At 33.0% G+C, this 13,429-nt stretch overlaps 2 protein-coding genes across 2 annotated transcripts in view; one reads left to right on the forward strand and one right to left on the reverse strand.

The window, feature by feature from the left end:
- Window positions 1–3,727: 3,727 nt before the first annotated feature.
- LOC115456056 (protein lethal(2)essential for life) lies at window positions 3,728–4,455 on the reverse strand. The gene has a single exon (XM_030184923.2). The coding sequence runs from the start codon at window positions 4,334–4,336 to the stop codon at window positions 3,803–3,805; it is 534 nt and encodes a 177-aa protein (XP_030040783.1). The 5' UTR covers window positions 4,337–4,455; the 3' UTR covers window positions 3,728–3,802.
- Window positions 4,456–6,587: 2,132 nt separating this feature from the next.
- LOC115456011 (plastin-2) overlaps window positions 6,588–13,429 on the forward strand; it is a 56,926-nt gene continuing 50,084 nt past the window's right edge. Inside the window, exon 1 of the mRNA XM_030184855.2 lies at window positions 6,588–6,932. Coding sequence (XP_030040715.2) covers window positions 6,870–6,932 — 63 coding nt within the window. The 5' untranslated portion in view covers window positions 6,588–6,869. The remainder of the gene's footprint in view (window positions 6,933–13,429) is intronic.

Genomic DNA, 13,429 nt, shown 5'->3' on the forward strand with positions numbered 1-13,429 from the left:
TTGGTAGACGGATACACAACTTACTCATCATTAACGCAACTTTGACTGCTGAGACGTCAAGTGCATTACACACATAAATTATATTCCGCAGGGCGCAAATGATGATGATGATGACGAAAGGTAAAAAAAATATATATTGGAACGCAAAAATTAATAAATTTAATGGAATAAATAGGAAATTACTTATATGGAGGATGTGCGATTATATATTTTACCTTAATTTATATCTGAATTAAAAACGTTTATGCTAAAAATAATGAAGTACTTACCTACCTATAATTTATACCTTATTTCCTCATATTATTATATCAAGCAACCTATGGTTCGTGTCATTTAAAAATATATTTTAATTCTCTTTGATTTAAAATCTATTTTCTATAAGACGGTTTTCTATAAAACACACGCCGCGCTGTAGTACAATACTGCTGATTTGGACAGATACTCGCTGGCAATATATACTATACTATATATAAATATACATCCACTATCATTATTGGTTGCATAAGATGTAGTTTTCCTGTCTAAGGATTCATATAGTACTAATTAACGGTCTTCACAATTCCATTACACGTGATAAAATACTTACATATCAATTGGAATTTTGTTATAAATTATTATGATTTATGTGCCTCATTTCACAATATGGAAGAACAAAGTGGTTTGTCTAGTCACGAGAAATTACATTATAAAGCATTTATCTGTTGTCGTGAGGTATACAAATTTTACATGCAATATATTTAGAATGTATGTACATACTTAATTATTTTAATATTGTTGATACAATAGCTGCACAAAATATAACGCTTTGATGGGTAAAAAAAAGTACAACGCCATCTGTTGTTAATGAAGTAAATTAATAATGTAGAGATAATATCTATAAGATGGCGCTGTCTTAAATTTTTTTCTTTGCCTCATAGAGGTAAAATTTTCCAACCAGCACCACCACCAGGTACACATTTTAGGGAGATACTTCTATATCTACAAACTATAAGTAGGTACTACCTACTATTATTATTATTTTTTTCAAATAAAAATCGCGCGGTTATTTATATAAGATGCTAAACAATAATAGAACCTCTGTGGACTTGTCGTCGATAGTTCCCATTGTCATTCAGTGATATTTTTTTGTATTAAGTAATTTGTTCTGGATATGGGGGGTGCATGCGCACCCCCTTGCACTCCTCTCTCGGCGCCCAAGCACATACTACAATATACGAGTGTTAGTGAAGTTACTTGGCATTATAAGAAAAAGGTTTTAGCTGAGCCAGACAATAATGTTAAGTACCTAGTACTGATTTTACATAATTCAAGTACGTGTATGAAATATTTTTGTATTGTTATTAAAAAGCCTTTCCCTACAAAAGACCCTCAATTACTGTCCGAATGTATACCACTACCAGTTTTTTTTTAAGTACAGACCGCGCAATCAACACCGGAGATCTGCGAACAGGATACTGATCCTCCCGAGCTTAGCGACTACAGGGCCCTGGAGGAAAGGAAGAGGAGACAAAGAGGGAAAGTGAAGGGGAAGGAAGAGAAAAATACTAGGATGGGCAGAGCGTAGTAGGGAAAATGTTCGCGAACCCTTATAGGCCTCAATGTGTTATCCAACCAAGGTATACACATTGCACTGTGTGCCAAGGGTCGCGAGAAATGTTCCCCCATGCATGGGCGTGCATTTGGTGGGAGTACCAAGCGCATAAGAATACCGCTACCAGTTAGACGCCGTCATCTATGTAAAAAATCAGTAAAAAAGATTAATTGTTCCCATGGGAACAAATTACCGAGATAATAGTAGTCTGTTAATCCAGGTCATGATCTATCCGTGTAGCAAATTTCATACAAATCTGGTGTGCTATCTGCGTTTAATAATATAGCAGACATCCAAAAATCTAAACATTTTCATAAACTTTTGCAATCATAATATTGTAAAAAGTAAGATTAGTACACACTGTATACATTATACACCTTGTTTAGCTGCACTATTATATTTGTGTTTAAATTAATTCTGTGCTTTCCATTTTCCGTACAATTATTATTAGACCTATCAATTTCATAATGTAGTAATTAATACTTAGTAATAAAAAATAATAATATCAGCCCTGTATTATATACGGTCCCACTGTTGGGCACGGGCCTTAGTCCACCACGCTGGCCTAGTGCGGATTGGTAGACTTCACACACCCTCGAAAATTCCTATAGAGAATTTCTCAGGTATGCAGGTTTCCTCACGATGTTTTCCTGATAATTCACAAAGAATACACAAAAGTAATTAATTAATCAAACAGAAAGATAAGGAAGAGTGTAACAACAACAACATTTTAAAAAATATGAAGTATTACTATAACTTTTAGGGATACGTTCACCTCCAATCACATATTGGGACGAAATAAACATAGCAAAAAGTGGGTGCACTAGGTTACGCCTCTGTCTACCCCTTTAGAGTGAAAAGATTGTGTATGTATGTATTTGCATATAGTTTACGTATACTGCAAACGCTACAGGAGCTATTTAATTTTAAGAAAATACAGGAAACCTAATAATACATTTTGCGACAAAATTATTGTTTCTGTTTGCAATGCATTTTAATCGAAGCACAATGTTGTAAATAAATCTACGCAAATTAACGTAATTCTAGATAATGGAAGGATAAACATCAGGCGGTTCTCCTGCTTACTGTCAATTTTCATACAAATGAGAACTGTACCTAAACCCTAGGTTGAACGAAATCGCCTTGAAGTAATACGGATCAATAATGAAACGAAAATACTACCTAAACTTATGAATGTTGTATGAAATATGGTTCAATGCATAATGCAATAACTGCTTACGACCTTTAGTATATAATATTGCATCCCCTCGAGCGCCGATCGATATGTTCACGATGCAACTGCGCACGAAGAGGGTTGTACAATTCACAGGCGGTCACACAAATTACTCAACAAATAAAAGACTTCAAATTCATTATTTTGTCTCCTTAGAAATTATTGCTTTTCTTTACTTAATGCTACAGAGCGTTTTCTTTATGAAAAGGGATGATTTTATCTTAAAATTAGGAGTATACATGATTGACTTTTAATTCCGTAACTTATTGTAATGCTCTTTGGTTCACAAGGATTTGTGGCTGACTAAATAAAGTATTCGGTTAGTAATTTATCAATGAATAAACTTGGAATCTGTTCCGCGATGCTTAATAAAGGGTTGTTACTACGATGGTGTTATATTATATGACAATAATCATGAATGCTTCTCATTGTTCTGAACATGAAAGTAGATTTTGTTACCTTCTTTAGAGGTACATATGTAATTTTTTATGGCAAGTATATTGTACTTATTTGTGCGTAACATGTAATTTTGCTTAGGATCAGGTAGATACCTAATTCCCTTGTTATTACTAATTACCATAAAGGTGAAATACAAAGGCCAAAGATAGCCTTAGGCGATTTTATAAGTAGATAATTTGAAATATTTAAAATTTACCTGGAATTTGTCAGAAAATTGTAAAAAGTTGTACATTTATAAGGTAATTGAAACGATCAGCTATGCAAACCTCGTAAACTTAGATCATCTTTTTGACAATTGAGACAATATTGAAAACTTGTAATATATAAAGCAATTAGTGAAGGTAGTCCAAAGAACTTATTGGAAATGTGTATTTTAAATAACAACGGTTCCATTACCTACCGTTTGTGTGTTTATATCTCAGGAAATCAATAAAACACCAGAGTAAAGCTTCTACAAATGTATTTTAACTTAAAAGAAATCAGTCTTAAAAAAAATCACAATGAAAAATGCACATAAATTAAGCCTGGTCGCCATTGACTTGATCCTTCACTTCCTTGCGCACTGGTCCGGTCTGAGTGATGGGAATCTTGCGCTCGCCCTCCACTGCTGGCGGGACCTTCCTCGGAGCCACCACGGTCAGCACACCATCAGACGACAGGCGCGACTCCACAGTCTCGGGAGTGCAACCTTCGGGCAACGCGTACCGGCGCGTGAACTGACGAGAGATGTACCCGTGCTGGTCTTTCTTTTCCTCATGCTTGCCTTCAACCACAATGTACCCGTCAGCGGTCTTAACAGAGATCTCCTCAGGGGCGAAGTGCTGCACATCCAAATTCACCTGGAACTTGTCCTTGTCGGCCTTGATGCTGGAGCCGACGTCGCGTGCCGCAGCGGCGAGGTGACGCCAGGGTCTGTAGTAGTCCCTGCTGATGCTCGGGCCGGTCACGAGAGACAGGAGGTCGTCAGGAGAGACACCGAGGCCGAAATGCTGGTCCATCAGGCGGCGAGGACGCTCCAACTCGTAGTCAAACAAGAATGGTAGCAGCGACATGTTTTTGCTCTTCTTTTAATTATTTTCTTAGATAAATGGAATGAGTCTTCACTGGGAAGAGATGCCTCGAAGTGCGTATGTGTTTCGCTCACGCTCGTTCAATTTCAAATGATGCCGAATGGCGCGCGCACCGCGTATTTAAACAGTGGCGCGATCTACTCGAGGGAAGTAGAAACTTCTCGATGAATGGGACTACCAACTGTCGGTTCGCAACGTAGTGAGCAATGACTGCATACATTTTTAAACAATTGTTTGTGATTAATTTAAATAACTATTTCATTTTTGTGTAGTATAAATTGTTAAATTTTATTTATTTCGTAATTGTGGTGAATTAGACTGTTTTTTCGAAGGAAATTTTTGACGTAATAATATAAAATAAATAATTTTCTTAAAATGTTTTCAATTATTATCATTGAAACTTACTTTAAAACGCTTATTAAAATTAACTTAAATCTAATATTAATTTATAAATACGCAGTCTTTCAAGGTCAACCCGTTCCTACTCTACACAAGATAATTATACGGCGTATCATTAGAAGTTTACTTACAAGTTTAAGTAGATACATTGTTTTTTTCTATTGCTTTGAATGCAATGGTAATTTAATTCGATGGTAAGTGATACGACCGTCCATAAACAGAAGAAACTCCATCCAACACCTTGAATTTCAAAGTATTGTTTGGTATTCCACTGCGCTCGCCATCCTAAGACATGAAGTGTTAAGTCTTATTACACAAAAGTGACTACACACTGCTGCTTGACGACAGAAATAGACATTGTGGTGGTACCCGGGTGGGTTGGTCGGGCGGTACCCGCCTGGGTAGGCGGATTCTCACATATAAGAGACCTACCACAAGTAATTCATGTATATTTTTATCCCCACCTCATTACAATGTAAACTACGTACAATCAAAATGGTATACGATATCAAAAGTGCAAAAGTAATTATGAATTAGTCAGTAAGTAGTTACTTACTTTTCACAAGGACTAATTATAAAATTACACTTCAAGACGATTATGCCGTTCCATGCGTCTAAATTCTACATACAAACGTTTTTATGCTCGTACAGATATAACGTCTTTACATAAAAATCTCATTGAAAATGTGTAATAACACAACCTTAGATTATTTTAAAGTAAAATGTTATTTCCATAAAAAATATAATAATTTACAAGAGGCCTTACACACGACGTCTATAAAAAATAAAAAAGGCTTTGTAAGCGAATTTATATTGTTAGAAAATGTAAAAAAAACGGATATCATAGAGGAAAAATCATGAAATTGTTCATAATATAGATTTCAGCGGGCCCAAGATTGAATATCTCTGCAATGTAGCTCTAGAATGATATTCTAGATTATACTAGATGGCGTCCGCGGTTACAATAATTCTCACATCTTGTAGAATGTTCTAGATTATTATCGCCATCTCGTATCGAGTAGCACAACAACGTCAAAACTTAGTACAATATACAACATAAAATTTATTATGTTTTGACATGAAATCCATAGATGGCGTTATATTACAAGTTGTAAATCAAGACGTAAAAAGAAGAAAATGATAAATTATATGCCATTTTTTTTATTTTATAGATTTATTTTTCATTAATTTTTATAAGTGAAATTAAATCATTATTGTATTCGTTCTTATCCCATAGTTTTTTCCTTTATTTTGGTAAACATGAATAAAGCTACCAACATAATCGGTAAGTCGCTAGTGTTGACTGAAATAGAATCATCGATTAAAATTTTATTATTATGTTGCGAATATGAAAATAGTCGGATGATTTTTTTCTTTTTTGTGAGTAAATAAAATCCTTTGTGATTGATGATTCTTAAAATAAGAAAATTAACCCATATTATTATTAAATATTAATAATGGTCCCGTAGAAACAAATTAAACTTATGGGATTATATTTTATAGACAGATGCGATGTTTGCCAACAGACGGGTAGCGTGTTTATATTGCCATTAGTTACATAAATATTATACTTAAAAAGCATAATAAATCCAAATCATGCTTTTTGACCAGAATAAACCATTCTGAATAAGTATTAAGCGTAACACTGACTAATATTATTATAGCCGCACCGTTTTTTTTAATGAATGACTTATTAGTTGGGGTATATCATCTGGATCGCATATTTTATTATTACTACCCTTAGTACAGGGGGTATAATATTTTTCATAAAATTCGTTTTAACGTTAAATCGATATTTAATCGTTACAATCAATGTTATTTGACATCCCTAACACCATTGTGTGACGAGTGACGTATTGTGTACCTGTGCGCACCGCACTCCGCGCTCCCGCAGTCGTTTAACTTGAAGAAAGAAATTCTGTTGTGGCGCAGAGCCTCAATACCGTAGATATTGAATAAACCGAACCTTATCAGCTGTGGGGTGTGCTGTGATTTATTTTATATTCGCATTATATTTTTATACGAACATATTAGTGTAAGTGAACAGTGGAAGCGGCTTGTTGAACAAGTAGCGGGTTTCATGTGATTTGTTTTTGTGGATTTACGAATTGTGACGATGGCAGATAACTCAAAATTGACCGAGGAAGAGTTGACAGAGATCAGGGAGCAGTTTGCACAGGTATTTAGCCTTTTTTATGAAAGTTTGCAGAGTTTCGAAGCACGCAGTTTGCGGTGTATAAGTGCCTATAGATCGCCATGGTAAAATAAGCTACGTTTAAGCTTGTTATTTTCCACGAAGCCGCGTGTGGTCTGGTTCAGACCACGCACACGATTCAACAATACCTATGAGGATTAAGGATATAGTTCACCATTATTAATCTCTGCATAAATTTTTACTTAGAGTATCGATATATTTCCTTTCATCGCGTTATTAAATTTTGCACTAAATTTAGATAAAACGATTCCTTCAAGATATAAATGAGCAGTATTATTGATTTTACCCATAATTATTGTTTATGTACCCTTTACTCTTACAATCTAATTAATTTATTATCTCTATTAATCATTTAAACATGATAATGAAATACAAGAGGCTATTTAAGTATCAAAATTAATAGAAGAAACTAAAATATGTTGCAAATAATATTGTCTTATCAATATTTAGTATGTTCAGCTTATTGATAACAAAATTCATAATCTATATATAAGTTTAAGATATAAATGATAATGAAGATAATATATTATGTACTTTGATAGACATGTAGGTAAATTAATTGGTTTGTTCAATACAACAATTAAAGAACTAATAATTTTGTAACAATGGACATATGCCTATTAAAAACACACACCACACACACCAAAATAAAATATCTGGTAAAAGACAAATTACATATAAGACTTAATTCTGTTCTTAATTTAAAAAATATATGTTGCTAACTGATAAAAACTAGACTGGTAATATCACAATATCTATACAACATGGCTCAGGGAAAATAGTTTTTTTTTATCTTTTAAATAAGAATATTATGGTTAAATTGTACCACTGTTGATGGACATAACATAATAATCAGAACAGACAGTTTAAAATATACCATTGTTACATGTGTTACAAGTTAATAATAAATGAGATATATTGACTGATTTTGAATTACCAAGTCTCCTAAATAATATTATAATTTCATAAGTATCTATATAATAAATGTGTTACATATGCAAAACTGAATCTACCAAGATTTCAACATTATATTTCATCATTATATTATAAAAAACATTCAAATCTAATATAGGAAGGCTATTTAATACTATAGAATGTAAACCTCTTTATTAGATAAAAAAAAAACAAAAGAAAAAAGTAATGTTAAAGATATTTTAAACACACAACCAGTTTTCATATCAAATAACATTGTTCATGACCTTAATTAAAGTTCTTGTTAACAATATTAACATACTGCATCTATTTTCTGTAACATGCATTTTATAGTCTGAGTAAATTCACAGTTCTCTCTCGTTTCAGTCTTATTCTCTTTAGCAGGCTAATGAAATATTTAAGAGGCCAGGCAACTTATATTTTGTTTAAAGTTCAAACCGTATTATAACCAGTAGACTTATTTTTGCTGAGAATAAAATACAGCTCTTTTACTGGAAACATATTTTTTTTTATGATTTCTTGTGGAATTTTGATTATAAGCATTGATAATAAATTTATTTGAAAGATTTTCGTATCATTAGTTTGGTGATAGTATAACCGTGAAGTACTGGGATATTTTTTTTTTTTCAAATTTGTAAATACTCTGCCAGATTTGGCTGTGATGGAAATTTGTTTGTGATATAGCTGTAAGCATTCCTCATTACGGAGGAATGTATATAAGCTTATTTCAAGTTAGGAGCTATGTGTGCATCTAGATATTCACATCCATTTTTACTAAACAATCCTAATTTTAATCTTAAATCTAATCCTGTGAATTAACCGATGAAAATAAGTCATTTGTAAGGTGGTCGAAAAGAATTGTTCTGATTTGTCAATTTCCACAATAAATTGAGAAAAAACAAATGGGATGAGTTTTTGATAATGGTGGTTTGTTGATAATCCCATGAGCATGTTATTTGAATATTACACATATTTCTTAATACAATAAAGGCATTTATAAATGGCACATATTATCCACAAGTACATTATGATCTTCAATAGAATTCAAGCGCCATGTTTTAACATACTCTATGCATCCAATGCTCGCATGCAATGCATAAGTAATGCAAAGCAGCTCTTGTTTATGCAAAATACAATACAATAAAATTAATTAGGCATTCTCCTTTACAAGTAATTGTTAGGTAGGAAAAATTTCTTATATGCAGTGGTAAAAGTGGTTAATGGAATATATTCTAAGGCATTTCCAATTTCATTAGTTACGTCTCAATATAATTTAAAGTTAAGGATTGAAATCGTTTAATCCTTTCTAGTTGTAATCTTTTTGGAAACTTGAGGAAAAAATAATGTAACTATGGTATATTCGCCGAAATTTATGATCTGGTAAACTTTCAGAAGAGGCATACATTTGTTTATAATTTTTTTTGTTACTAAACATGACGAAGGATTATAATGAACTAGCAGCTTTTATGTGTGTTAATTACTTCTGCATTTTTTTCTATCAGGCATAACAAAGTGATCCCACTGCACCTTATGGTAAGGGTGGGGTCCAAAAGTTTTCACTGATGAGATTTGACCTTTTAAAATGTCAACAACAATTTTGTATATTGCAGTACTATTTATCAATAATTAATTATTCTAGTAATGTATCTAGTGTTGAACAATTTAGCATTGATACGATAGTAAAGAAGATTTCACAAGTGCGTTAAACTTCGCAATGCCCGCAGTAGTGGGAACACTTGAGTAACTCACTCACGGCTACACATAGGAAAATGTCCTCAACATTTACATACACACAGTACCCGATCTAACCATGTCGATTCTTACCAAACTGATCGTGCTCTAGGGTTAACACTCATTCAAAGGGACAATGAAAACATTGAGTTTAAATATTAATTATAATTCCAAATGCCCATGAATAAATTGACTGTTATTTTCTTGCCAATGCCTGAGTGCCAATTGGTGTAACAGTACTGAAAATAAAAAGGTGTAAGGATTCTCAATGGTTTCCATAACGGAACGCGACAATTAAGCCCTATGGATTGGATTGCCCTGTGACACTTTGAGAGCCCTCACGCCTTCAGAGCGTTGACGCTAAATCCACCCTTAAAATAACTAGTTAAAGGACACCTTGTCACCCGGTGAAGTGGCAAATACTCAGCTAAGTAGCTCTAAAGGAACGTGCCAACCCTATCGCTGTGTCGCCCCGCGAGAATGTCGCACACATGCGTCATTCCATTACCCAAGAGGCAATTTTAGTACTACGCCAAACGGCTTAGTATTCAAGGCACATCTTGATGTCGCCTTGACATGTTCAGACGAGCACGCTTGTATCAAGAGGTTATCATGATAGTTATATTACTTAGTATTGGATTTGTCTTATTGATTTTATTGGATATTTTGCCTGCGACTGCCTGCATGACAAAAGTTTTCCTGGATAATTATTTTGCCAGGGATTAAAAGTAGCTTGTAGCACTCAGGAGTAATGTAGCTACGTAAAGGTGATGATTGATTGGGAAGAAAGGGGATGGTTTTTTTTCAAAATCGGTTCGATATTTACTAAGATAAGCGCATTCAAACACACAAACTCTTCTGCTTTATATGTTAGTATTCTGCTTTATATGTTAGTATAGATAAGGAAGTATTGTGTATAGAAGACAAATGTTGGGAATAAATGAATTTGTCTACTGAACATAACAATGACTGTCAGCTGTGGCTGATGATGAGGCGACATTAGTCATTTTAAAGCGCAAAACAAGACTCACTTTTATTGTTTAACAAAAACAAAACTAGATTTTATGGTTGAAATTGCTTTGTGAGTATCAATAGCATGGGATATATTAAGCCAATAATTGTGTGATATCTTGTAGAAATACTATATTAGATGAGTTATATATCTGCTAACTATGTAATCATATTATGTGTATGTTAAAATACGTGACTTTAGTAATGCTGAATGCTAGCAAATTCCCACGTTATTCATGGTAATATTCTATTAAATTTATAGTGTGTAGTAAAATAAACAAAGTTATTTTCACACGACTTAGTACAATTGTTTTTAATTATTATTCATGTATCTCAATTTTACTGTATTCTGTAATATTTTTGTGTGTTAATAGCCAAGGACTGTCAAGGATGTTTTTAATTATTTATTTTATATTATATTTTTAGTTTGCGATAAAAATATTATAATATTATCATGTGTCGCTTTTTGATTTTTTTCTATTGTATTATGTTATCGATATAATTTATAAATCTATAATAATAAATAATGCTCAGGAGTTTGCTTGTTTGAACGCGCTAGTCTCGAGAACTACTAAACCGATTTTGAGAAAATTCCTCGTATATTCGTTTTTTTTTGCAATATCTATAATCTACAGACATTAGCCTGTTACAATTTTGATTACCAAGTAAAAAAAACTTCTTTTAAAAGTGTTATAGAAGTTACCGATATTTTAATTGGGCGTATAATAACCGTTTAATGCAAGCAATTATTTCTCCGATCATTATACGAACAACCACACAACATGTAAATAAAATTACACAAACAAGCAAATTAAGATACTGGCCGCAAACAATAAATAAACTAGCGGCCCTCAATAATTCCTTCGGTTTCTCGTTTATCACAAGCGTGTTTATATTTAGCTCGGCCTGTGCAGATAGTACGTTGTTCCATTGTTGCGAGTTGCAACTGAAAGCTTTGCAGTTGCCTAATTAGATAGTGCGTTTCGTTAGTCTCTTGTAATTATTTAGAGAATGGTAGGGCTTTGATTTCTAAAATCTATTTGACTAAATTAGGCACAAGTCGATTTCCTAATGTTAATAAATATTAAATAAATGTTATGTATTACATTTGACTTTATGGCGTTTAATGGAACAATTCATTTTATTACATAAACGATTTTATCAATCTATAATACAGACAGAAGTACGTTATCCGATAATTAGATGTCGATTTCAAGTATTTTTGGAAACTAGAATATTCTTTGACGCTGTCAGAATAATGCAAATCTCATAAAATCCACGCTGAAAATGCCATGTCATAAAATGTAAACGTAGCTGAGTAGCTCGCCATCCAACTTTATTTGGCTTCCGCAGAGCAGACGTTTATACGATTATCTCCGCCGCAGACAGACATGAAAACCTACTTATGTGCCCGGGCTTTTAATTTCCGACTAAGTTCTTAGCATTTCTTACCAAGGATTTTGTGTTTGCGTAACGTAAGAGCTGTGTAAAATCTTTGATGTAATCTTGTTACTATCTGTTGTTAGTTTGCTGTTTTATTTTACTTTAAAAGATTTATGTTCCTTCGTCTAAAATTGTGTGAATTTGATTATTAAAGAAAAATTTAAACGTATTTAATAAAAATAACCAAGAGGAACGATAATTATGGTAAAAAAAGATACGAAACTTCGGATCATGATACTGAATGTAATTAGCGGTATGCTGATGTCACAATCGCTTCTAAGAAAGGCAAGACTTCTTATACTCGATCGATCGACATCAACGGATATTCAAAAGAGCATTGACATAGCTGACAGTAATAAAAAAAAAACAGCTAAACTGTACTACAACAAAGCAACAGTACATTGTACATTTAATAGTAAGGCAAATCTCTTTAATGGTTTAAATGTAAAAAGAAGACATTCACAAAATATTCCCACAATGACTAAAAAACTTAAAAAAACTAGAAAGATGATCTATTTATGAGAATGTTTACGAGAGTGTTTTCAACGTAAGTGAAGTTCAGTAGCCAATGCGCAAGACGTGATGAAATGCACCGCAGGTATAGGTAGTATAAACATCTTCCAAGATTGTACATTCAGCATTCCAGTGTTTACTTTAACATCTTTTGAAATTACGGGATTACTTCTGATGTCGGCAACATCAAGCGATGTATTAATAAACTACTTTTGATGGTCTGTGTTTGCTTTTGATGTTGCTTTAATTTCCGCCTTAAATGGAATCAAGTTAAATGATATTCCCTAAGTAACGTTTATGAAATACAGCACTAATTTAACCATAGTAAAATTACTTTATATTGGATTTCAATCTGATTGTTCTTCGTTTAAATAAGTGTTTCTTTTGTGACAGTAGTAAAAATGACATCATTCTCTATTCTTGTTATAGAACAAAGGTATCAATGATCATGTGGGAGTTGCATATGAACATTTAATCATGCTAAGTATCAGGTGTGAGACACCGACATCTAGTGATATTGTAACTTCTATTCAGATCTTAACAGAAAAGTAAACGGATTTTATTCTTTATATAATTACCTTTAACAGTCACCCGATTATGTTTACTTCAAGCAAAGTTCCATCAACTGAAGATTTACATTGCAAGCCAGCAAGATGTAAAATAAATTTATTCTGTCTGCACACATTCGATACAATAACATTTACAAAAACCCGAGAAATATTGCATGCTATTAAGGTCAAATAAAGTGCATAAAAGAGATATAAAATTTCACTACACAACCAAGTTGATGACCTTCACAGGGTCAAATTGTGTTCCTTGGTCTGACTCAC

This window comes from Manduca sexta, chromosome 3, assembly GCF_014839805.1.
Source record: "Manduca sexta isolate Smith_Timp_Sample1 chromosome 3, JHU_Msex_v1.0, whole genome shotgun sequence".
NCBI lineage: Eukaryota > Metazoa > Arthropoda > Insecta > Lepidoptera > Sphingidae > Manduca > Manduca sexta.

What these genes read in the sequence shown, in the direction of transcription:
- LOC115456056 (XM_030184923.2), bottom strand. Translation starts at nt 4,336, where the DNA reads ATGTCGCTGCTACCATTCTTGTTTGACTACGAGTTGGAGCGTCCTCGC.